We start from the raw sequence: 23,363 nt of genomic DNA on the forward strand, positions 1-23,363 counted from the left end.
CTTTCCTCTTTGAAAGCTTGCAGTAATTTCTGACTATGGAAGAAAGAGGCCTGGGTGCTTCACCTAATGAGCAGGTTTAAGCAGGCTTCAGAACATTCCAGAGAATTCCCTGTTGGATGCTGGGGCTTAGAAAGGGAGGGGGCGGGGTGTAAATGTTACAGCTCTGATGGGAAAGGTTTCCCATATAGAAGTGTTGCAACTCTGAGAGGCAGGGTATCCTGGTAGTTGGGAGCCTTGGAACACCACAAAGTCACAGCACACAACAAACTTCACACAAGAGATTTATTGGGAAAGACACAAAAGGGTGGCTGCCTCTGTTCGGGCAAGAAGCAGCAGGGAAATGAGCAGGAGGCAGGCTATAGATAGGGTTCCTTGGGGGTGGAGCTTTCTAGGGTGGAGATTTCCAAGGTGCGGATTGGTGGGATTTCAAGTCCTGAGCTTCTGGCGAACCCAGGGATGGGTGAGATTTTGAACCCAGAGATTGGTGGTTTTAAAACCCATAAATGAGTTTGGATCTTATACTCTACAAGAGGACTTGGGGAATTCTTGATTTTTTTTTTTTTTTAGGAGACAGCTGAGCCTACTTGACCCCCAGGATCTTCACATCCCAAGGCTGTGAAGTAAATGCAGAGTCTATTCTCTGTTAATTAAGACAAATTCCTGGAAATGGTATGGCTGCCGTGAGTGGAGTTGCCATCCCCTTCGCTGGCCAAGGCTACTCTTTATACCTGGCAACCTCCTGGGTTTCACTAGCTCCTTGGCACTGTGGGGTCTCTGTATCCATCCTACCACTCCCAGTTGGTGTTTCAATTGTTTCAATACCTACACATTACTGTAAACAAATTGCTTGATTCCATTTCAGATTCCTGAAACAACCCATCAACTAGTGCTAATCCATGATTTTTTTAAGATTTTAAATTTGTAGTTATTATTAGTGTGTGTTGTAGATTATATTCCTCTTTTGGGAGTCAATCTTCTCCTGTGGGGTCCAGGAATTGAACTCAAGTCAGCACGCTCATGTGGCAAGCACATTTGCTGGTGAGCCATCTTACTGGTCCTGATTCATGGTATTTTATGCTGGAGGGAAGACAATGTTGTTCTTGTCCTTTAAGAAAAATCAATCCTGGACCCTGCCCACTATGGTGCCCACAGCATGTTGGGCATGGTTTGGGCAAGCAGCAGGGGAAGGTGAATTGCAGGTCCACTACAGACAGCCGATGCAATACAATCCCATTCTAACACAAATGTGGCTGTCCAGAGGGACAGTGGGGATTTAGGGAGGTGCCTAATGCTGAGCTTGTACTTCAGACTCTTACAATCCAGTGAGCCCCATAACCAGATTACCTATCTGTTCATCAAGAGATACTTTTCCTATGTATTACTGTGAGCCAGTATAATCTAAGAGGTCAGATAGGGAGTCAAGGGGTAGGTGCTGGATCACAGTTAGGAAAAGCTCTGTAGAGCTGAGGCAGAGTCCTAAGGTCAGGTTGGAGCCTGATCACACCAAGGAAAGTGTCTCTTGTCTCTTACCTCACACCCATCACTGTATCCTCAGAATGATGACGTACTTCGGCCCTGGAATGTGTCCACACAACTTTGCAGGCAGTGTCATCTATGCACAGAAAGCACCTTCTCAGAGACAAAACCTAACAGATCTGAGCACCATTCCACACATCTTTGCTTAGCCTCCTCATTATTGCTCCTGCTTGTTGCCATCCTAGGGTCACAACTGGGACCTCCTGGGGACAGACTCATCCTCTACTGAAATGGGGAGAGTGAGTGGAGAGGGCAGGAAGGTCTTCCCAGCTACCTGAGGCTGGGGAATAGTTCCATATCAGTGTTCCTGCTGGGAAAATAGGGGGTGCTGGATCAGGGAGGCGGGACTTCGGACTCCAAGAACTCCTCCAAAGAACATTTTCCTTGACTGTGCTCATATCCTGCAGTTGTATCGGGCACCGCTTGCATTAGATCATGACACCATCACAGGACACTGGCCCTCCACCAGGTACTGCGATATGGGCCCAGAGCCAAGGAAGGAGAAGAGGAAGATACAACTTTGGAAGGAATCACCTAGAAAAGACACACAGACACATGCCAGCAGGGAACAGTGTTCAGGGTCTAATAAAGAACACACAGACCTGCAGACAGAAATATTCATCAGCATTGAACAATGCAAATCTATAAGCAACAGGAATGAAAGAGAATATCTGGGGTGAGGGCTGGACCCCAACATGGGATCCTGTGCTGGTGGAGGACCCTCATAGGATCCAGTCCTGAACCCACAATGCCCTGTATTTGCTGTATGCTCTTTAAACTGGTTTCAGATTTCCAATCTGACCAAAGTGCAAGTTTTCCTAGATGTTCCTTTATGCCCCACCCCTGTGACAGTGCGGCACACCAGGCCAGATGTCTACTACTCTTTATTGTCACTACCATTCAGGCAGCAAAGCACCTACTATACATCAGCTGGGGATGAGCACGGAATATCTTTTACCATCGTGAAGACTCTAGTGTCTCCATTTGAAATATGAGGAACTGAGACTGAAGAGAGTTGTAGTCAGTCTATGATGACCCCTATGCAAAGAACTCAAGAGACCTTTGTAATGATCTCTGGGAAACCTGTCCCGTGTCCCCCGTCCCCCCGCAGTGTTAGTTCAAAGGCAAGAGGACGGGTGCACCTGAGTATTCCCTCTGGCCTCTCCTAGTGGTCCCTTGGCGTCACTGTTTGATGTGACTGTGATGGGCATGCACAGCCAGCGCCTGTTGAGAGGGAACTGGCTGAGTGCTGGGAAGCGATGGCTTAAACTCAGGTTGGGATAAGAAAAGTTAGATCAACTACCAGAAACTGTGGGCCACCCTTAGCAGTATGGAGCTGAGGGAAGTAAGGCTCAAAATGGTGCTGAGGGTAGTGCAAAATCACAGTCAGAGAGGGGAGGGACCTTCCCCTAGGTCCAGGGCCCCAGGATCCTAGTCTGCCTCTTCCCGGCCAGCGCCTGCCCCTCCCCTCTTCCACCGCATTAAGACGACAATTAGAGCCGGGTGAGGCTCTCTCTCCACCTGGGTAATTACGTGCTCATTAGGAGTCGATCCACAGCAGCGTGCTGCTCATGCTCAGGCGCAGTCTCCTGTGGGCTCCCCCAGTGCTGCAAGCTCCTGGCGGCTCCAGGGAACTTGGATGGGCGGCAGGACTTCTAGGCACAATGTACTCTATGAAGCTTTCCTGGGTTCCCCTCACCACAGCCTATGCTTCTTAGCTCACGTTGCCACAGAGAATAAGCTGTAACCTCTGCCCTCAGAGAGGCAGAGGTGTGAGGAGGTAGAGCTAGGTAAGACTCTACGCTCCTTAAAGGGGCGCAGAGAAGGGATGACAATTCTGCCGACCTGGGGTCAGTTCTGCCGTCCTGGGGTGTAGAAGGTGCGACCAGACACTATCCAGGCTGATGAGGAGGAAGTAAGCAAGGTGACCAGAGTGTTGAGGGAGACGTTTTTTCAGACCCAAGGTGAGGTAATATTCGGGGTGGTCCTGGAAACCCTACAGGTTGGGATCTGAAGCAACTTATTTTAAATAAAAGCAGGAGGTGCGGCCCAGATCTGCCAGGATCAGAGGCTTCAAAGCCTTAAAGGGAACCAAAGTAAGATGTAGGTTTTTAAATCGCCCCACCCTCCCACCTTCCAAGCTTCTGAATGGGACAGGAAGAAAGTCCCCAGGATAGTGCGGCTCACCGGGGGCCTTTCTTCTCCATCCATCTCCAGTCTTCCACTTGGAGTCTCTCATGACCCCATCTAGGGCCCAATTTTCATGCATAGGTTGGCTCACCTGTCTTGGATCAAAGGAATATTCAGCCTCCATCTTCACCCCAGAGAAGATGCCTAATTGTCACGTGCCAGAGCGTGGGGGGGAGGTGTCCACCACCCTGCTCAGGCAAATGTGGGTGGCTGTTCCATGTGAAACCCAAAGCAACAGGGAGACAAGCCCAGCCCCAAGTGGCTAAGGAACCACTTCCCCTGCCAGCACCACACAGGGCCCTCCCTGGAGGGCAAGGAGCAAGTGGGCAGAAAGCCTCCTCGCGAGAGCATCACCTGCTCTGTGGATTGGGGTAGCTCCCAAGAAAAGGCAGCCTTTTAGCCGAACTTAGGTGCTCTGTGGAATGGGATTTTGAAAAACAAAGGGAAGACAGAGTAGCTTCAACTTCAAGGCTGGGGTAGCATGTGTAGGTACACAGAGAGTGGCATGGGAGATGGAGAGTCAAAGGGCACAGGGAGGGACCTGGCAAGAGAAGGAGACGTGGAACCAGACGTTAAGGGGTTTCGATGCCAACCTCAGGAGCATGGACCCGATCCTACCAGGGGCCAGGTAGAGCTGGAGCAGAATCAGAGAGAGCTTTTCCTCTTCTTTCCCCGCGCCCACTGGCTCTACCTTCATCTGCTGAGACTCTGATCTGAGCCCCAGTTGGGACACACGGCTTCCTGCCCCTTCCCAGTTAATGTAGTGCCAGCCACTCACTGAGGCAATGGAACCTGTAGGTCCCTGGTTCTAAACCAGAGAATGGTTGGGTCCTCAGGGAAGGAGGGACTCTGGAGATGTTTAGACTCCTCCCTGCCTTTATGCAGAAGGGCAACCTGAGGGCAGAGAGACTTGCCCATGTTGCCCAGGTGGAACTCAGCCTGGTGGTTCCCCAGCATCAGAGCCCTGGCCATTAGAACTGGGATGGTTCTGCCCTCAGGAAGAGGAATGGACAGCATTCTGGAAGCCCCCTGAGCTCCAAGAAGTTCTGGAAGCAGCTTGCAGGTGTAGCAGGCACTTAACTCCCACAGGCTGTATGTAAGCCTGAAGCGGTGGAGCTGGCCTCTCCGCTTCCGAGGGTAGGCTCTGCACAGTTGAGTGGTTGGTCAAGGTAGTTCCCTGGCAGACTCCCATTGTCCTTGACCTGTCCTTCCCAGCATGAAGCCTGAAGACAAAGCTCTTACTAAAAAGAAAAAAAGAGAATGGCTTTTCCACTAAATTCCTGTAAGGCGCCTCTTCCTTCCGGTGGAACGGAAGCGGGGAGGAGACCGGTAGGGATGGAATAAATCGGCACTCTATTATGCCTCATTTCGGAAGGCCCTGTGGTCCCCCACAGTCCCCTGGGCCCCTGGGTCTGTGAAGGGCGCTACTGCCCGAGGCACCTTAGACTGTGTGGTTGAGAAACAGGACTGAAGTTCCCAGCCCGGTGGTGTTTGTGAAGCGATCAGTGGGAGCAGAAGGCAAAATATCAGAAATTTTGCCTGCCGTGCTGTTATTAACCCCGTTTTCCCCATCCTTCCTTCCAGAACCTCTTAAACTCGAATCTGAATCTCAGCCCAAGAAAAACCCTCAAGGAAGACCCAGAACCACGGAAGCCCACCCGGGCCGCGGATCTCGGTCCTGGGTCCCCTGCTTCCACCCGCTTCTGGCGTTGCATCACCCGCGCCCAACATAGGCTCAGCGTTCCAGACTTAAAACGAAGTCGTTTATTTCAATTTTGCTTTCACATTACGTTTCGATACAATCAAAACTTCTGGACGAACCCCTTTAAAGTCCTGCGAAGGAGCGCAATCGCAGGTCTGAGAGCCCGGGTTGTTTGGCGGGAGGACCTCGGGTTCAGAGGCGCTGGTACAAAATATAAGGTGCTTCTGGAGCTGCGAAGCGGATAGAGCTGGAGACATCCAGGAACAGTAGGCGCGAGGACAGGGCAGGCGGGTTCGGGCCCTAGAACTGGGAATAATTCCTGATGCATTTGTAATTGAGGGTGGACAACAATGCTTCCAGGCCCTCAGTCACGCCCTGCAGGATTTCGGTCTGATTTCTCACGTTCCTTCAAAGCAGGGGGCACCAGGAAGGCACAACGGGCCTGCTGCGGGAGGAAATGCAGAACTCCCCTTGTGCTCGGGCCTCTCTGGTTGCATCTTCCAAGTCTCCTGCTTCTCTGCCCGTCTTGGGCAGCCCAAGCCCTCAACCTCGCAACCCGGAAAACGCGAAGTTTAGAAAGCTGTTTCAGAAAAATAAAAGTCCCACTTTGACTTTATTGGATTAAAGCAAAATTAAATTTTCGCTATTCACACATATGTTACAGAGGGAGAGGAAGCGTCCCGAAGAACCTCCTTGGCGTTTGGTGGAGCCACAGAACACGGGGCATTGACAAGCATCAGAAAACAAACACCAAGCAGCCTTAGATTTCACGATCACTCCGAACAGGACAGAAATACGGAATACAGCCAGCGTCCACCCGTAAGAGTTCTTCGTGTACAAATGATACATATTTATGTATAGTTAAACCAGTCACCACGAAGGCGAGTCCTTCCTCCGCTAACAAGCAGCTGAGGACATGTCTCCACAGCTTAACTCGCGCGGTGTTTGAAGAGCAAAACCTGTTATATTAAAACTACCTGCCCCATTCAAAAACAGAAACAGAAAACAAACTGATCCCCTCTTCAAACTGGGGGGGGGCATACTAAGTTTCAGTAAGTGGCAGGGTTCGGGGCGGAGGGGGGGTGTCGGGAGAAACATTTCACATTACTTCGTTAATTGTTGGGGACATGGACGTGGGTAAGGAACAATGACAAACAAGGCAGTCTCTTCCTCGATTACTGCGACTGGCTTGGGGGAGGCGAGTTTATTTTTGGAAATAAGAGTGTGCAGAGCTAAGCGAAATTTACTTCTCTTAGTAAGGGAGCGGACGAAGCTGGACCGCGGGCGGCGCGCACCTTTGTACCCAGTCGTAGCTAGGAACACGTAGGAAGTTTCCGGTGGCGCCGCTTCCTCGCCCTGGTAATTTTCGGCCTCTTTCTCACTCCCCTCCTGCCTTTCTCCTGCCTCCATTCCCGTTACGAGCCAGTCAGAGGGGAAACACGAGGAATCCAGAAAAGGTTGAGTACTTCCAGCCCCCCATCAGGTTCCCCCGCTCCAGCTTGAGGTATGCTCGGTCGCCTTTCTCCATCTGGATGAGGACGCCGTTGCTGGCGGCCTCGCGGGTCACGTCTTGGTCACCGGCGAAAGCTGAAATCACCGGCCACCCGTTCAACATGAGGCTCACCTGAGAAAGAGAAAGGCCTGCATCAGAAGCGCCACTAGGCGGGTACCCAAGCGGCCGGGGAGAGAGCCAACCTGGGTGCTTGGCTAGCTGCCGCAAAGGCCTGGGGGCACTGATGGGGCGCGAGGCGTGCGGGGCGAAACGGGGTTTATCTGCTCACTGCGGAGGCTCTAACAGGGACCCACACCGTGTCTAGGTAAAGGAAGGGTCTGCCTCTCCAGAGCAGCAGTCGGGCTCCTTCCAGGTTCTCAAAGGAGCGCGCCAAGCGAATCCCGTCTGGGTGTAATGCAGTTTAGTGAACCCGCAGGTGGGTGTAGCGTCCTGAGACCTTTGGCCTCTCGCCAGCTCGCCCAGAGCAACTCTGCTTCCCGGGCGTCCTGAATTACTCAACAAACACCCGCACCCCGGGCCCCCTCCGGTGTCTGTAGCCAGGACACGGGCGCGGGGCAGGGGTGGGGGTGGGGGTGCACACAGAAGACGCAGCGCCAAGCCGGGTAGAAGCAGCCAGGAATGGCGGTCCGCAATTCCTAGACGTGCGAAACTGCACTAGAGCTCCGTCCCTAAGCCATCCGCTCCATGCTCGCCCTCAAAGCCATCCGATCCTGCTGCGCACGCCATAGCCTGGTTGTGCCCTTGCGGTGGCAGCGTCGGCCTAGGGCCAGGCTCCCTGTCCCCCAGTCGCGCCTTCTGCCTCTGCGGGAGCTCTAAGGTAACCTAGACATCTCTGGGGACCTGGCTAGCGGGTGGGTGCTGGCCTGGATACGGCCAGACCAGGAGGAGGGTAGCACTAGCCCTCCCATCCCCACCTCGACCTTTTTCTTTAGTCCACCCTTAGAGACTCAAGTTTAAAAACAAATCTGCAGAGGAAGGGTGTAGGGTTAGAGGATAAGATTCTGGTCGCAGGGCTGAAGAAAAGCGGAAAAGCCGCCAGAAAGGCTGTGGGCAGCAGCGAATTGTTGAGCCTAGAAAGCGGGCGTGGAGATCTTACAGAAGCCGTAGCTGTCTGTGGAGCTAACAACCCTTACAGGAAGTCCCCGGAGTCACGAAGGAAAACCGAGGGACCTTTACAGAAGGGCCCAGAAAGCGAAGGCCAGAAAACTGTCTCTGGAAACGTAACTGAGTCTCAGAAACCCGGGACAGCTTAAGGGGTGATGCATACCAAAGAACCAGGAGGCCCTGCTATGGGTCCCCGGAGCAGCCAGGGCGTGTGCCGCTGATTCCTGCCTCCCGCTTCCACAAAGCCTTCGACAGACCCCTACGGCCAGCAACCCCCTACTGAGAGCCTGGCCCCCAGGTGGCAGCTGACCTGGATGGTCTGTCTGTTGTAGACTTTCACCACGTGGAAGTTAAAACTGTAGATCCCTTTGCGCGGGGCGATGAAAGTGCTCCGTTCTGAGTCAAAGTTGTTCCCGATGTTCACTAGTACCTATAGGGAGACAGGAACCAAAGGGGATAGACCGGTGCCCGTCCCAGTGTGGTCCTCGCACCTCCGCAGAGCCTTTGGAGAAGATACCACATCTGATTTCCACGTCACCCCCTCACCAATCCGTTCTGGATGCTGCCAGAGAACGGGGAACTCACCTGGTCGAAGTAGATGATCATGGTGCGATTACTCATCTCGGACGGCTCATGGTTGGTGCTCCTGATGGCAGAGAAAGCCACCTTGGCGCTGCCCGAGCGCACGGAGATGCCCAGAGCAGTGCCCGTAGGGTCAGACGTGGGGTTGGAGTCACACACCACCAGACACTTGCCCTCCAGCACGATGGGCTCTGTCTCATTTTGCCCGCGGGCTGGGCCTGCCAGCCACACAGCCCCCAACAGCAGCAGCTCCACGACGCCCAGCATCGCGCCGCCGGCGCCCACCCCGCCCCCCACCCCGGGGGCTGCCAACGCCAGCCGCCCCCCTCCCCAGCCCTGCTCCGAAGCCCCCTCCTCAGCTCTGTGTACAGCTCCTCCGACGCCTCCCGGGCCGCTACGCCTCTCCCTCGGACTCCAGGACAAACGTCCCCTTGCGCGGTGCACCCGGAGCCCCGCCCGGGCCTCAGGGGTGCCGCGGCCGCCCAGCCGCACTTGGATGCATAGCCTCTGCTGCCTGGTCCCCGCTGTTGCCGCCGCCTCCTGTCCGCACTCGCCGCTGCCGCCGCCGCCGCCGCTCTGAATTATTGATGCAGCGGGCGCTGCAGCCGGAGCGGGCAGAGAGCGCGCGCCGGGCACAAAGGCGCGGACCAAGCCTGGCCCCGCCCCCGCCCCTCCCAGCCAGCCTCCCTGAGCGGCTCCGCCCCGCCTCCGTCGGGGCCCCGCCCCCCAGCCAATCGCGACGCACCGCGCTCCCCGCCGAGCCAATGGGTGCCCTGTCCGCGCGCGGCCACCTGACCCAGGGCGCCGTTGTTATTAGGCGCGGCGAGGCGGGCGGCGCGCGGCAGCGGGGCTGGGCTCCGGCCGGGAGTCGGTGGAGGGAGCGAGGGAGGGAGCGCGCGCGCGCTCCCGTTCAGTCCACCTCAGCCGCTCGCCCCGAGCCTTCTCCCTGGCCGCGTCGCCCGCAGTTGCCTCGACCTCCTCGCGCGCCCTGTTCGCGGGCTCTCAGGTAGGAGGCGGCGCGCAGCGGCGGGTCGCGAGTGCTAGATCGGTGCACCGGCCGAGAGGCGCCGCGAGGGTGCGGGGGGGGGGGGCGGGCAGGAGCGCCCCCCCGTGGGCGCGGGCGCGCGGGGCAGCGGCAGCCGCGGGCTGGTTAAGGGCACGTACGTGCGGGGCGGGGCCTGCGTGGCGGCCCGGGGGGCGCACGTGGCGCGGGCTGGACATCCGAGCGACCCGAGGTCACGCGTGGATTCGTTCGCTCGAGGGCAGGTGTGCGGACGAGACAAGGTGGGCCTCGCGCCGGGACCCCGCGTGCGAAACAAAAGCCAGTAGTTTGCTCCTCGCTTCTCGGAACGTGTTTTGCGCCCGCACCCATATAAGCTTGTGCGCCTTTCCCGCGTGCCTTGTGCGCCCGCCCCCCGCCCGGTAGACTTAAACCACACACGTATTCGAAAACCAAATGAAAATACATCTTCTCTTGGTGTGAGGAAAGGAGCTGCGGAGGGGGGGCCGGTCCCGCGCTTCGAGGCAGGAACGCAGACAGGTAGGCCGAGGCCGGAGGCCCGCGGACATTTGCGTGGAATCCAGACTGAAGCGGGCAGGGCTGGTACTTGTGCGCGGCTGGAGCGCTCCTGCGGCCACGCGCCGCGGGAACCTCGCCGAGTGCAGAGATGCAGGCTGTAGGTGCCAAGGTGGCCTCAGGGCTAGCCGGCAGCTTTTCCCGTGTTGGCCTCCGAAATTCAGAACAGCCACACCTAGCCGCTTCCCTAACCCTCCGTTTCTCGGAGATTTTTTTTTTTTTTTTTATATAGTAGCAGCTTAAAGAATTACCAGAAGAAACCCAATAGCAGACCTCCGCCTCTGTTCTGACCCCTGCCTGTAAGTGCCTTGTGAGCAAGAGGAAAGGGGTAGACGAACAAGCAGCAGTTTCACTTTAAAACAGGATAGTTTTTCCAGCTCCTGTATTTTGAGAAATCCCCAGAAGGCATTGCCAGCTGTGGGTATGCCTAATGTTCTCATGCTCTGGCATGAAATAAGAGGTGAGAGCTGGATAATGAAGCGATGGCTCTAACCCTGAAAGGTGTCCGAAAAACACCTGCCCCGCAAGAGCAGTAACCTAGCCTTGCAGTGTCCTGGCCACTAGTGACATTGTTGGCCGCTGGAATGTCTCCTAGCGCCTGCTGAGTGAGGCCCAGTCAGGTGCAACCAAGAGCAAGACATGGGGGTCAGAATTATGTTTTCGTGGAGCACATAAGCAGGGAAGATTGTCTTCAGCTAGCCTGTTCATCCTGCCCTCCGAGGAGGCTTTAGTGAGCAGTGCCCACTGCTGGACTATCATCAACCTGAAGTCAAAGATTCCTTCTATTATCATGGTCCACATCTGTGCTTCTCAAGGCATGCAGGCCTTCTTTGCATGTACATTGTTCAGACAAGTTTAATTGACCCATCCTCTGTTTTCTTCCTTGCCTTCAAAACTCAACGGGTCTTTTCCTGTCCCAGTGAACCGTGGGAGAACCTCCTACACGTGACCCCTTTCCATCCCTGTGGCCTGTTTGAGCCGTTCTCGTAAGGCTGCACTTTGATTCATGATCTCTAGCCTGGGTCACTTGCAAGAGCCTAGTGGTGTACTGTTCCCAAGTCAGTGACCCACTTCCTGCCTTAACCTCTTTATGCCTTCATTTGAGGAGTATCTGTGAAGGCCTGTGACCTCCACATCTCTCCATGTGAAATATATTTCAAATCCATCATGCCCTAGTTCCCTCATCCCTTTCCTGTGTACTGTGTGAAAAATAAATGAACGTTAATGTAATGTCTATAAGTATATGCTGTCCCGAGTTGTGTTGACCAAAGGATACCGTGTAAATGAGAAGTCATTAGAAATGTCTGACTCGGTCACTCTTTTAGGCTTCTCATGGTTTTAGAGGCAGTGGTTCCCAACAGTTCCTCATGTTGTCATGACCCCCAACCATAAAATTGTTTCATTGCTACTTCATAGCTGTAATTTATGAATCATAACGTGGATATCTGGTCCACAACCCCTGTGAAAGTGTCCCTGGATCCCTGGAGGGGTCTCAACTCACAAGTTGAGACCTGCTGTTTTAGGGGCAGGTGACAGCACCAGTCTTTTAGACTGGCTTAAAATTTTTACTTGGTCGATGGCAAATGCCATGGGTTGTCTTGCACCTTAAGGTACAGCACAATTGGATACTAGGCTCTCTTTTCAGGCTTTGGCTGCACATTCAGACAGTTTTTATATGATATAAATAAACCTTTATGAGGTACTGTCACCTCAGTCCTAGTAAGAAACAGCCCCCTTTTGTCAGTACTTGCAGCTAAAATTTCAGAACCGTTTTCACATGGGGCAGTTATTCATGATGCTTTTTGAGGTTTAACCTTGAAGCCAAAATGCAGCTCATATGGTAGAACCAAGTAAATATCAATAATTGATTGTAACTTTCAGTTTTTTCAAAACTCTGTTGGAAATAGTTTTAATCTTTTCATTTTTTAGGTTTCCAGAAGATAGATTCCTAAAATTCCTTAACATTCATCAGATTCGAACAAATGAAAAATTGAGTTGGAGTAATAAAAAGAATTGGTTGCTTCTGAAATGTTCGGCTGTGAGGTTTAACTTTCTTTGGACTTCTGGTATGAAGTATTAAAAACTGCTTCCATGAGGCTTATAAATTAACATGGTAGAAAGATTTAGTGAACTACAGGTCACCTGTGATGAATTTGACCTGCTTTAGTTATCCTTTACTCCGGCCTTGCATTGTGGTGAACTCTGAGGCAGTTTTCCTCTTGCTGTGTTCTGAGCTTTGAGAAGGAAGTCAACAGGAGCATCGTCCACAGGCATCATGCTCCTGGCAGCCCTGCTCCCCTGCTTCCCTCCCTGTTCTCACCCCAGGGAGAACAGCCTGGGGATGAGAGGGCCCATCCAAGAAAGGCAGTCTTTTTTCACGGGACTCGTTCCTTTGTTACATCAAAATGGATTCTCCACACCAAACAGGATTTCCTCTCTGGTAGTCTTGGTTCAGAGGTGCAGTCAGTGCTGATCCCTGGGATTTGGTTCATTTTTTTCTTAAAGTAAAAGGGAAGGACTGCTTGATTCTGAAGAGTGTTACATTTAGGGTATCAAAGGCCATTTCAAATCATTCCCCGGGAAACAGATATCCTACAAATTATGGGTCTGATCATAAGTTATTCCAAGTATGAAATAGTCTTTCAGCTTTTACCAAAACCTGCCTTCTCATGGTAGATATAACATTTTTGCTTTCTAGTCCTAAAGGTTTGCTTCAAAATTAACTTTGTAATTGAACACTTCTAATAAAACTAAGCCTTCTGTTTACTGAAGACTAGGTTTGTAACATTCTTTTTAATTTTTTTATTTAAAAAAATACATATAAATTGTTCTTGGCTCTTATACCAGGTTCTACATTTCCTTACCATGTTCAGAAAGAAAGACTATTTTCCAAATTAAATGATACAACACAGTTTTCAGAATGATGCCTTTAAGTAGCATGTGCAGGTAGGAGTTTCATGTGAAGATTTTCTTCAAATAGATGAGATTTCCTTTAAGGTCCAAGGAAAAAACATAATGTGATCCTGTAGACCTGCTCTCAAAAGAATATATATTTGTGTGTGTGTGTATGCGTATGTGTGTATATGTACGTATGTAAGTATATGCAATTTCAAACTCTAGTTGGATTTTTCCCAAGAAGTAATTTTGTGCTGTTTTCGATAGTTGATTATGGAGACAGACAAGGTTTATCCAATTCAGGAGATATTCATGGAGTGCCAACGGTGTGCGAAATCAGGCTCCGTGTTGCACAGCAGCCAGCAGTGAGTGCGACCATTTCTCACTTTTGCCTCCAGCTCTGCTAAGCAGGCTTCTTGAAAATGGTGGTTTTGACTGTTCCTTATTTATCTTTATCCTGTATTCAGAAGGTAAGATAAAACCTACACACACACACACACACACACACACACACACACACACACTGCACACATGAAGTTAGTAAATGAGAGAACTTCAAACATGATTTGAGTGTACACTGCACATTTGGTCATTGTCACTGTGGGTGGCTGGATTGCCATTTTGGAAGTTATCTCCAGTTTTAGTAGGGCCTCTGGTAAACCCCTGCACTGCATGTTCATTTACAGTTAGATGAAGTTGCCCCATAGCTCAGAGAGCTCTCGGATGAGCCTTTGAGAAGGCTGCTAACCAGAGATCTTTGAACCTGGAAAAAACTGAATAGATCTTTAATGATGGAGAATGCAGAAACATGAAAATAAGACTGTATTTTTTTAAAAACTCCTTTCAAAGAAGAGCATTTCCAAATGGTATTTTCTAGCAGACTTGCTGCAAATTGAATCAGAGGCACATGCTTGGTTCTTCCAGGTCAGGCCTCAGTGACAGATGCGTATGCCATCACTCCCCCTGTGTGTGCCTCCACTGAGCCACCCTTCCTTGCTCTACTCTTGCCATGGCAGCTGCCCTCTTCCAACTGTCAGGTGGTTCTGGCTCATGAAAGATGATTCCACAAGAGATGAGAGAAGAAGCTGGGGTACCTGCCTGCCCTCTTCCTAGTGCAGCGGGGGGTGTGGGGAAAACGATCCTGGAAGATGCTGGCCGTGATGTCTCCCTTCAGTCATCAGCCCCTACCCAGCGGCCCTGTCTCCTCTCCAGAGCACCAGTGTGCTCTGGAACACTTTCTCCCATCTTCTGCCCACGGCCAGGAGGTCTGTCGATCTGTGGGTTCTCAGCATCTGCTAATGAACTCTGACCCTGCCAACAAGTGTTAGGTGAAATCTCTCCGTTTCATGTGAGTTTAGTTCCTTTTCTCCTGTGATCCCACAGACCTGCATCAGTATAAAATCTTGTGTCTGAGAATGAATATATCTAACATACTTTATTCTTTTGTAGGACCATTAGTTGTCTAATTATAGAAAAAAAATGGCTATGAATTAAATGATGACTTACTACAAATTTAGATTAGCTGCATGACATTACTAAAACTATATACTTTGAATTAGCATATTACGCTTATACAGTTTTTTAAAATATTAAAGTGAAAATTTTTTTAAATATTTATGAAATTGGCCAATGCAGAATCCTGTAGTAAAGCTTGTGTCCTCACAGCACAGACAGGCATTAATATCTTGGGAAGTCATAAAGCTATCTTGAGTATTTGAATTATGAAGACCTTGCCAAAATATCTTCATTGTTGGAAAAGCACGACAATTCTTGCTGTTCAGTGTTTAAGCTTGTAAACTTTTATCTATGCCTAGTTTAAACAAATAAGGATTTTATTGTTATTACATAAAATAGGTGATGATTTATATTTTAAAGTAATAGATTGAAAGCAAGCCAGAATAAAATATATTTCAATATTTAGATACTTATGAGGGAATCCTTTTCATCAGCCATTTAACTTAACTGTGCATTTTATAACTATTCCTTACCTTGCTTGAGGTTTTTTCGCCAAATCCCAAAACACAAAACCATTAGAAAGTAACCTTTGACAATGAACTATCAGAACACAGCCACAAAAGCTAGAGCAAATTCAGTGGAAACACTACTCAGCTAGCGCTCACTAAAACAAGCTGTCTGAATTCCTAATATTGTCTTGTGATGACTGTAAATAAGTATGGATATATCACCATTTATCTCATTTTCATGCCACATTAAAATATTTCCTGAATGTTTTTCTAACCTACTCAATTACTATGAAGTTGGTGCCGATATGTAATGCATCAACATTATCAAGATGTTAGGGTTGTGTTGAGATAAGGTTCCTATAGCCTTTTTAGACAAAACCAAAATTTCTGAGTGCCTGACCCTTAATTCTTACTGGGTCTTCTGCCTGCATTTCCAGATGGCTCTGGGGTGCATATAAGAGTGCACGGCACAGTGACTTCTCTAGTGATTCCAGAAGCAGATTGTGAGAAAGAATGGTCTCTTTTCCTGTGCCCACTAGGCTGGCATTTCATCAGCTGTCACCTCTGCACCACGTAGCAAGTATTTACCTAAGAGGTTGACTGTGAAGATGGAATAAGAGAGTCCACACTGTTGGCTAGCCATAGCTAAGGCTGTCCCTGCCCCCGGGACCCCAAGTTCATCTCCACTATCCTGTGCTTGCACCATACCTCCTGAGGCCTGATGGGTGGAAATCGCTCTCGGCCGGCTTTTCTTCTCTGCCTTGGAAGGCAGACAGTGTCTTTCTTTAGTGTTAATAGAAAGTCTTTGACCTTCAAATTTAAAGCAAAGACTACCTGTGTACTTAGTAACAATGTACATAACTGGCAGCTTCACAAATACTCTCAATCCCCTTTTTCTGTGTTTATTCAACCAATGTGTATTGACTACCCTCCACATAACATATTATTTACTGTGGGGACTGGACATTTGTTAGTAAACAAGCCCAGAGTATTAGGAAGTGTCTGATTTTATAGCAGTCATGTTTTCTCCTTGTAAGTGTTCTCCCTGGCACAAAGAGTGACTTGTTCCGAATCCTGCACATCAGACTGACCACCTAATCTAGGCTGCTACACAATTATGACAGCTATATTATTTTTTCAGTTAAAGCATCCTTTAAGAGATACTTTACAAGCCAAGATTAGGCTGTTTTGTGGATGACATTTAAATTTTTTGCCATTTCTAACTGAGGATTTAATTGGAAAATCAGCATTATAAATTTTATGTTGTCATTTCTATTTTTAAGTTGAAGCGATTTCAAGGATTGTGGGTCTGGCTGCCTGCAAATTAAAGATGAAGGTAGTTGTGATATTGCATTTATGCATTCTGCCATTTTAGAGTGGTTTCCTGGGCTTTTGTCTATGGAAAGTATAATTTTGATAAATTTGATTAAGAAGGGAATGTGGTACCCGAGTTTAAGGTCAGGTACAGAATTATGGAGACTGCTGCTCTGGTTCAGCCTTCCCCAGTCCCTGATTACATTCAGTCAGGCAACCACACCTTGCCTGTCTGACTTCTCAGCATCCATATGAGACCTCGTGCTCATTAAGTGTGTGATCTTCCTTGTCCCATTGCCATGGCCACTTCATGGTATTGTTCTTCCTTCTTATAGACGGACTTTCTTGGCCTTGTCCCCTCCATGATGTGGAAGGGCGGCTTTGACATTATGCTTGTGTAAACATAGAGCTTGCCGTATCTCCTGTATCTTCATAAATAACTTTTTTGTATTATGCTGGGAAGAGTGGTTCTTTAAATAGAATAATCTCCCATGGAAATTGCCCACAATGCTGAGTACACTGTGTAAAAGTGAGGCTAGAATATTAGTGCGCATCCTTAGCATTGCCCGGAAGCTAAGTGCAGTCTCTGGGCATCCAAACCAAATTTATAGCAGTTAATTAGTGTAAGGGATCACGGAAACAGTGGATTGCCATCATCATGGTGGCAACAAAGAGCTCAGACAAGGCTTGCAAAATGGAGCCCTGTGGAGGGTTCGCCCATATTCTATAGAAACCCACGTGCCTGTTTTGAGCCCAGTTTTCTTTAGAGCATATGCCTTGCTGAGCAACCAAAAGGATGTTTATATCCTAGTCACTTGGCACAAAGTCTGACACTGCTTCAGGGAGATTCATTTCAGACCTAAAGGATGGAGCTAAAAAAACAGATGAGGTTTGGTAGTCCCAAGAACTGGCCCTACTGCAAATTTAGTTTTTCTCTTTTGTTGCTAGATGGAACTACACTATTTTTTTTGCTAGAAGATAAATAGGGAAGCTTAAATCAGTTTGGTTAGTCTCACTCATTCTAAATGAAAACAGGCTTGCTACTGTCCAAGGAGATGAGAACTATTTGCAACTCTTTGCCCACAGAATTGTTTCAGTTATATCAAATTGCCCTATGTTCCTGAGACAATTTCCAAATGATTGCCCATGAAGTCTACTTGATATTAATCAGGGTAACAAGATGCACTAAAGGAATTACAGTATTGCTGTCAGTGGTTCATGGAGGAACACCGGCAGGGTAGGTGTCAACACCAGGGTTAGGATTGCATCCTTTAACCTTTTGTAATCCTGTGTCTGTGCACCCCTAAGCCTCAGCAAACGGGTGTTTAACACTGTCTCCTTAGATGCCTAAGGGAGAGCCAGTCTCCTTTTAATAGTTTTAGAATTCATGTAATGTTCCCTGATAATATACAGGCATTTCCCCATCCCTTTCAGCCTACCACACCACACATGAGGGTCCTCTCGGAAGTGCCTCTCAGGCCCTAGTTGGCTTTCACCAATAAGTCATTCATAATTAGAGGTAGAAATCCTTTCTTCCCAGCACAAACGCATCTCTTTGAAAAGCAGTTCTCTTTTGTGGATGGTGTTTAACGTCTGAGAAACTAGGATAACCATTTTTATGAGCACTGCCCTAACCATTGCATTACTTTGTTGGGGTAGACTCAAGGTTACATGTTTTAAGGAAAGCATCAGGTTAATTCCATTGGGAAAGCTATCTTACTCACAAACTGTGAATGCATTGAGAAAACATTGTCAAAGCCTATAGAGGTACATATATACATGGATAGAATTAAGTAGTGTATTTGAGAGTTGGCAAAACCATTGCTTACATTTACAGAGTGCTGGCTACTGAAAACTAGCATTCCTTCCACAGACAGATGCACAGTCACTCAACATAAGGCCTTCAGGTGCTTATTAATACCAATGGCTGCGTCTGTAAGGGTGGTGAGGCTGAGATGGTACTTGCACAAGGCTTTCGGCTTGCAGAGGTGTGATTGTCTGTTTCCTCCCTCTAAAGCCTGTTCACAGTCTCTTGCAGCACTGTCCCTTGGGAAAGAGCCCTGGCTCAGGCTCAAGTCCTAGCTGGCTCTGACCTGCCCTGAAATGTGATAACCTTTTCCTTCTAAGCAATGACATTTAATTTGAAAATTCTTTTTTGTTGTTTTTTGATGGGGTCTCACTATGTAGCCCTGGCTGTCCTGGAGCTCACTCTGTAGACCAGGCTAGCCTCGAACTCACAGAGATTCGCCTGCCTCTGCCTCCTGAATGCTGGGATTAAAGGTATATGCTACTATGCCTAGCTTAATTTGAAAATTCTTAAAGGTCGTAAATCCCTGTTTTCATTTGTCCCTAAATGGTATATAATGTCCCATTATATATCACTGCCAGAGAGTGAGTATCGGCTTGCCTGTACCTTACAGTCATTTCTACGGCCATGACATGACAAGTTATATTTCTACTCTTAAAAATTGTGTGTGGGCAAAGGGGGGCTGGGGAGATAGCTCAGCTGGCAAAGTGCTCACTTTGCAAGCATGAGGAGCTGAGTTCCATTCCCAAAACACAGGTTAAAAAACAAGCAAGCAGACAAAAAACAACCAGGCTTAGGGGTACACGTTGAGGAGGTGGAGACAGTTGGGACCCTGGGACTTGCTGGCCAGCCAGCCTACAATACTTGGAAAGTTCCAGGCTAATGAGAGGCCCTGTATAGATAAATGAATAAATGAGTGGTGGGCAGCACTGTAGTGTAACTGTCCAGATCCTCTCTGGCCTACACACATACACACACACACACACACACGCACGCACGCACGCACGCACTCACGCACTCACGCAGAGTTACAGGGATGCACAGAAAAAAGAAGGCAGGGGAATAAACTGAAAGCAGTGACATGACACTTTTGCCATGTGACAGTTTGGTATCTGGGTGCTGTGTTACTAATCCTGTTCTACTTTTAATATCTCAGCTTTAATCTCGTCCTTCCTGAAGACAGAATCCAGAAGTGTTGATCTGGCCACAGTGTAATGAGGGGGGCCTTTGCTTTCGCACAGAGGAAGTCTGCTTTCTCCATACCAGGCTAAATGGTAGAGCCTAGTGGTGGATATGATCATTTACTAGTACATCCTTTTGTAAAACATGTTGGTAGCAAAATGAGAAGTAACTTGATTAAACTGAAACTTTTGTTGCCCAGCTCTATGTGCAAAGTGAGCACCTGAGTTTTAATATGTACATCACATACTTCACTCTTCCCAATTGAACAGTTAGCAGGGTTTGACGAGTTCTTAAGTTTGTGGATCATTTCTGTTTTCCTGCCATTTTAAAGATTTGGCCTCACTAATTTTTAAGTCCTCTATCTCTACTTTTGTGCCTTTTAGTATCCTCTTACAGGGACAAAGTTATGGACTTAACGATCCTTGAGATACCACCCCCCAAATAGGAGCTTTATTTTACAAATTCCAACTTCATATTCTTAAAGGCATTCTAAGTATGTGAGTTCCCCTTGTGCAGTATGCAAGGTTGGTGTTTTAAAAAGTGTACTGTGGCGGTTGTACACAGAAGTGAGTGATGCACAAGATGCTTACAAGATTGCTGTAAGTATGTTTTGATTATCTCTTGTTTTGTTTTTAAAAATGCATGTGGAGCCAGGAATGCTGACTTACTCTTTGTCCCAAAATTTGGAAGACTGAGGCAGGAGGATGGCAAGTTTGAGGCCAGTGTGTGCTACACAGACTCTATATCAAGAACATAAGGACTAGAGATGTAGCTCAGCAGTAGCCCGCTGGCCTAGCATGCAGAAGGCCTTGGATTTGGTAAGCAGCATTGCCACCAAAGCAGACAGAGGTACCTGTCCCATTTGTATGTATTAGCAGGCACCCTAGCCTGGAAAAATGTCCCAGGAAGCAACCATAGTGAGAATACTTTCCCCTCATGTGTATGTGTGTAGTGTGTATGCATATATGTATGAGTGTTTGCATGTGTGTGCACAGGTTCATGTGTGTGGAGGCCCAAGGTTGATGGTGGGAATCTTCCTTCATTGTCTGACACCTTATTCCTTGAGACAGAATCTCATTTAAAAGCAGAGCTCACCAGTATGGATGGTCTGACTAGCCAACTTGCTGTGGGGAGCCCATCTCCATCTTCCGGGAGCTGGAATTCCAGGTGAACCAGCACATCCACCTGGCACTTCCATGGGCTCTGGAGATCTGAACCCCTGTCCTCACACTTGAGGGACAGATGCTTTAAGTTCCATGAGGATACTTTCAGACTGTAGTTAGTGTCATCACTTTCTTGTCTCTGTAATTTCTGGCCATGTTCCTATTGATTTGCCTTGATCAAGTCACTTACTTAGTGAACTGATCGTATGAGGGAAAGAAAATGTCAAAGGTGCCTTTGCATTCTTAAAGCATGTGATCTGAAAATACACCTGGAGCAAGTTTTACTTTTCTCCCACTCAGTGTTTCTTTGCCATACAAAGTTGATTTTTCTGTGAATTCTGTACCAACAGACACAAAATTGTAGTGACTCTTGGTTTTAATATACCTTGAAAAATACATGTTTTCTGCAGCCAGCACACCAGTTTAGCGTCTTTATGGAATATAAAGGAAACTTTGCCAACCAACAAAATCTGGAATCTGGTGATTCAGATGCCATTAGAACCAAATAACTGAGAGCTAGAACTAAATGTTAGGCCTCATGGCAGCTCGTCATTCACTAAGCAAGTGTTCCTAATCAGATTACTCTCTGTGTGAGCATAGTAAAGTGACCATGTTTACGTTGATAAAACTGGGTTATAGCTATCCAGAAGGGCTCCAGACTCCTGCAGCCAACAGAGGTTATCTTCGGTGTGCTGAATACCTACACAATACTCTGTATTTAACTGCAGTTTTGGGTAGCTAATGCAATAAGTACCATGCTTAATTCTCTACATGCATTATTTCAATTAATCGTAGGAATAATCTTATGAATTAAGTACATTTATCTCATTTTGCAGATGAGAAAATGAAGAACAAATAGTTTGCCTTGCATCCCCTGGGATGTGTTGAGTAGACATTCCAGTGTGTTGTGACTCTGGAGGCTGTGTTCATGGCTAGTCACAACACACAAGCCCAGCTGTGCCCACATAAGCCTTCCTGCCAACTGCACAATACACATAGGTATTGGTTATATTATCTCTATTGCAAATGGCAAAACTAAGCTCTTAAGGCTTCCAGAGGCCCACCCAAAGTTGTAGGCTAGTGAGCAGTGCACTGGGACCATCTGGTTTTGACAGTCTACATGGAGAGGTCCTTCTTCCCGACCACTAACACCACTGTTTCCTTGTGACCTAGAGATGCTGTGTTAGGTAGAGTTCTATCTCTGGTTTGGAGTGAGCACTCTGTGGATCTCCTTGATCAATGTCTTCTCTCCACCATGCACCACTGTAGCAGGGATGAAGTATAATGCCTCCATGCGTGGTCTGTCTTTGTTCCCATTCCCATGTTAGCCTACAATAGTGAGGGCTGGCATGATGGGAAACAAAGGATTTGTCTTGGTCATCATTAGCTTCCCCCTTCTCTGACCTCTGTACATCAAGCACATGCTTTGCAGACCCTTTAGTTCATTAGTACCTTGTGTTCTAAAGCGCCTCCCCACCATAAAAATAGAAAATGAGCTGTGAGTCATTTACACTTTAGCTTGAATGTGCTTTCGTGACTTTCCCAAGGCTATTTGTGCTTAACTCCTTTCTTCCAGCTGCAGAGTGAAGGCCTCTGGGCTATCTTGGTTCCTTAGACAAAAAGAACGAGCTAGGAATTGTTGGCCTAAACATAGGACCACTAGACCCATTGCCTGTAAATGCTTGCACTGCGGTTGATGTATCGCTGGCATGCAGAGCATCCATGCTGGGCAGTGGACTCTCGCCTCGGCTCACTCGCTCTCCCTGTCTGCTTAAGTCAGGTGGATTCTTGCTCTTCTCTTGCCAGTTTTTCTGAGAACATTTTCTTCTTTCTAGTGATCGCATCTTGCACCTCATTTTTCCTGTGTCCTGTAGCATGATGACCTGGCTGTCCCCAGGAATAGCAGCAGGCTTAAAGTACAGCCCTTCTGCCGTCTGCAACTACCTGCTACACAGAGAACCCAGATGTGACTGTCTGGCACTCCCACTCAGACTCATGCAGTTGGTCAGTGTGTGTGTGGTCACAGACACCATGAATGTGGAATAGGAAGCACCTGTGAGATATGTATTAGTCAACTTTCTCAGTTGCTGGGACAAAATGTCTGACATAAACAACTTAAAAGGACAAAAGATTTTCTTAGCTCATAGCTTCAAAGGGTTCAGTCTGCCAGGCACGGAAAGCATGGAGAAACAATCGCATCATGATGACAAAAGGCAGACAGAGGAGGAGACAAAGATGTACCCCCAATGATCTACTTCTTGTAGGCCCTATCTCCTATTCACCAAACCAGTGACATCAGCTAGGGACTAAACATCTAACATATGTCTGTAAGTGACCTCAGATTCACTGGTAAATGCCTGAGAAATGCTTGGGAAACCTAAGACCTTCAGTTCTTCCATCAGATATCATTAACATCTAGTTTATGTTGGTCCCCAGAAACCAAAAGAGATAAGGATCCAAGTTCACAGGTTTTGGGGCGGGGGGATGATGCCACAAGACACTAGTGAACAGAGAGATGCATCATTCAGAAAGTAGCTGTCTTGGGGGCATTTGGAAGGCAGGCAGTCTTTAGGATCTCTGGGAGTTTGAGATGTAGGCTGGATGAAGAAGTTATCCACAAGCTCCCAGTAGCCGGTAGGGGTTATTTCCTCTCAATTCCAGTGTGCTTATAGTGAGTCATCCAGCTCTCTTCATAAAAGTCTTTCAGACAAGATCTAGAGACTAGAGATGGGTTGCAGGAGTCCATGGATAGCAAGGTTTGAAGGCCACAGCAAGGTTTGAAGGCCACAGATGAGCTCCCATGTGCTTCCTCTGGGGGTGGAGGTGGTAGGAACA

The 23,363-nt window shown here is 48.4% G+C and overlaps 1 protein-coding gene across 1 annotated transcript; it reads right to left on the reverse strand.

Moving 5' to 3' along the window:
* Window positions 1–5,461: 5,461 nt before the first annotated feature.
* Window positions 5,462–9,266, reverse strand: Cbln1 (cerebellin 1 precursor). The gene is made up of 3 exons (XM_036188290.1): window positions 8,631–9,266; window positions 8,356–8,475; window positions 5,462–7,052 (listed from the first exon to the last, which is right to left on the reverse strand). Exons 1-3 carry the CDS (start codon window positions 8,892–8,894, stop codon window positions 6,855–6,857), a joined length of 582 nt encoding a protein of 193 aa, XP_036044183.1. The 5' UTR covers window positions 8,895–9,266; the 3' UTR covers window positions 5,462–6,854.
* Window positions 9,267–23,363: the final 14,097 nt, after the last annotated feature.

Source organism: Onychomys torridus, chromosome 5 (assembly GCF_903995425.1).
Source record: "Onychomys torridus chromosome 5, mOncTor1.1, whole genome shotgun sequence".
Lineage (NCBI taxonomy): Eukaryota > Metazoa > Chordata > Mammalia > Rodentia > Cricetidae > Onychomys > Onychomys torridus.

Excerpts from the sequence above, each read along its gene's own strand:
- Cbln1 (XM_036188290.1), bottom strand. The coding sequence starts at position 8,894 with ATGCTGGGCGTCGTGGAGCTGCTGCTGTTGGGGGCTGTGTGGCTGGCA. Across the intron at positions 8,476-8,630 it reads TGATCATCTACTTCGACCAG|GTACTAGTGAACATCGGGAA; the intron begins GTGAGTTCCCCG and ends GTCTCCCTATAG. Across the intron at positions 7,053-8,355 it reads ACAACAGACAGACCATCCAG|GTGAGCCTCATGTTGAACGG; the intron begins GTCAGCTGCCAC and ends TCTCTTTCTCAG.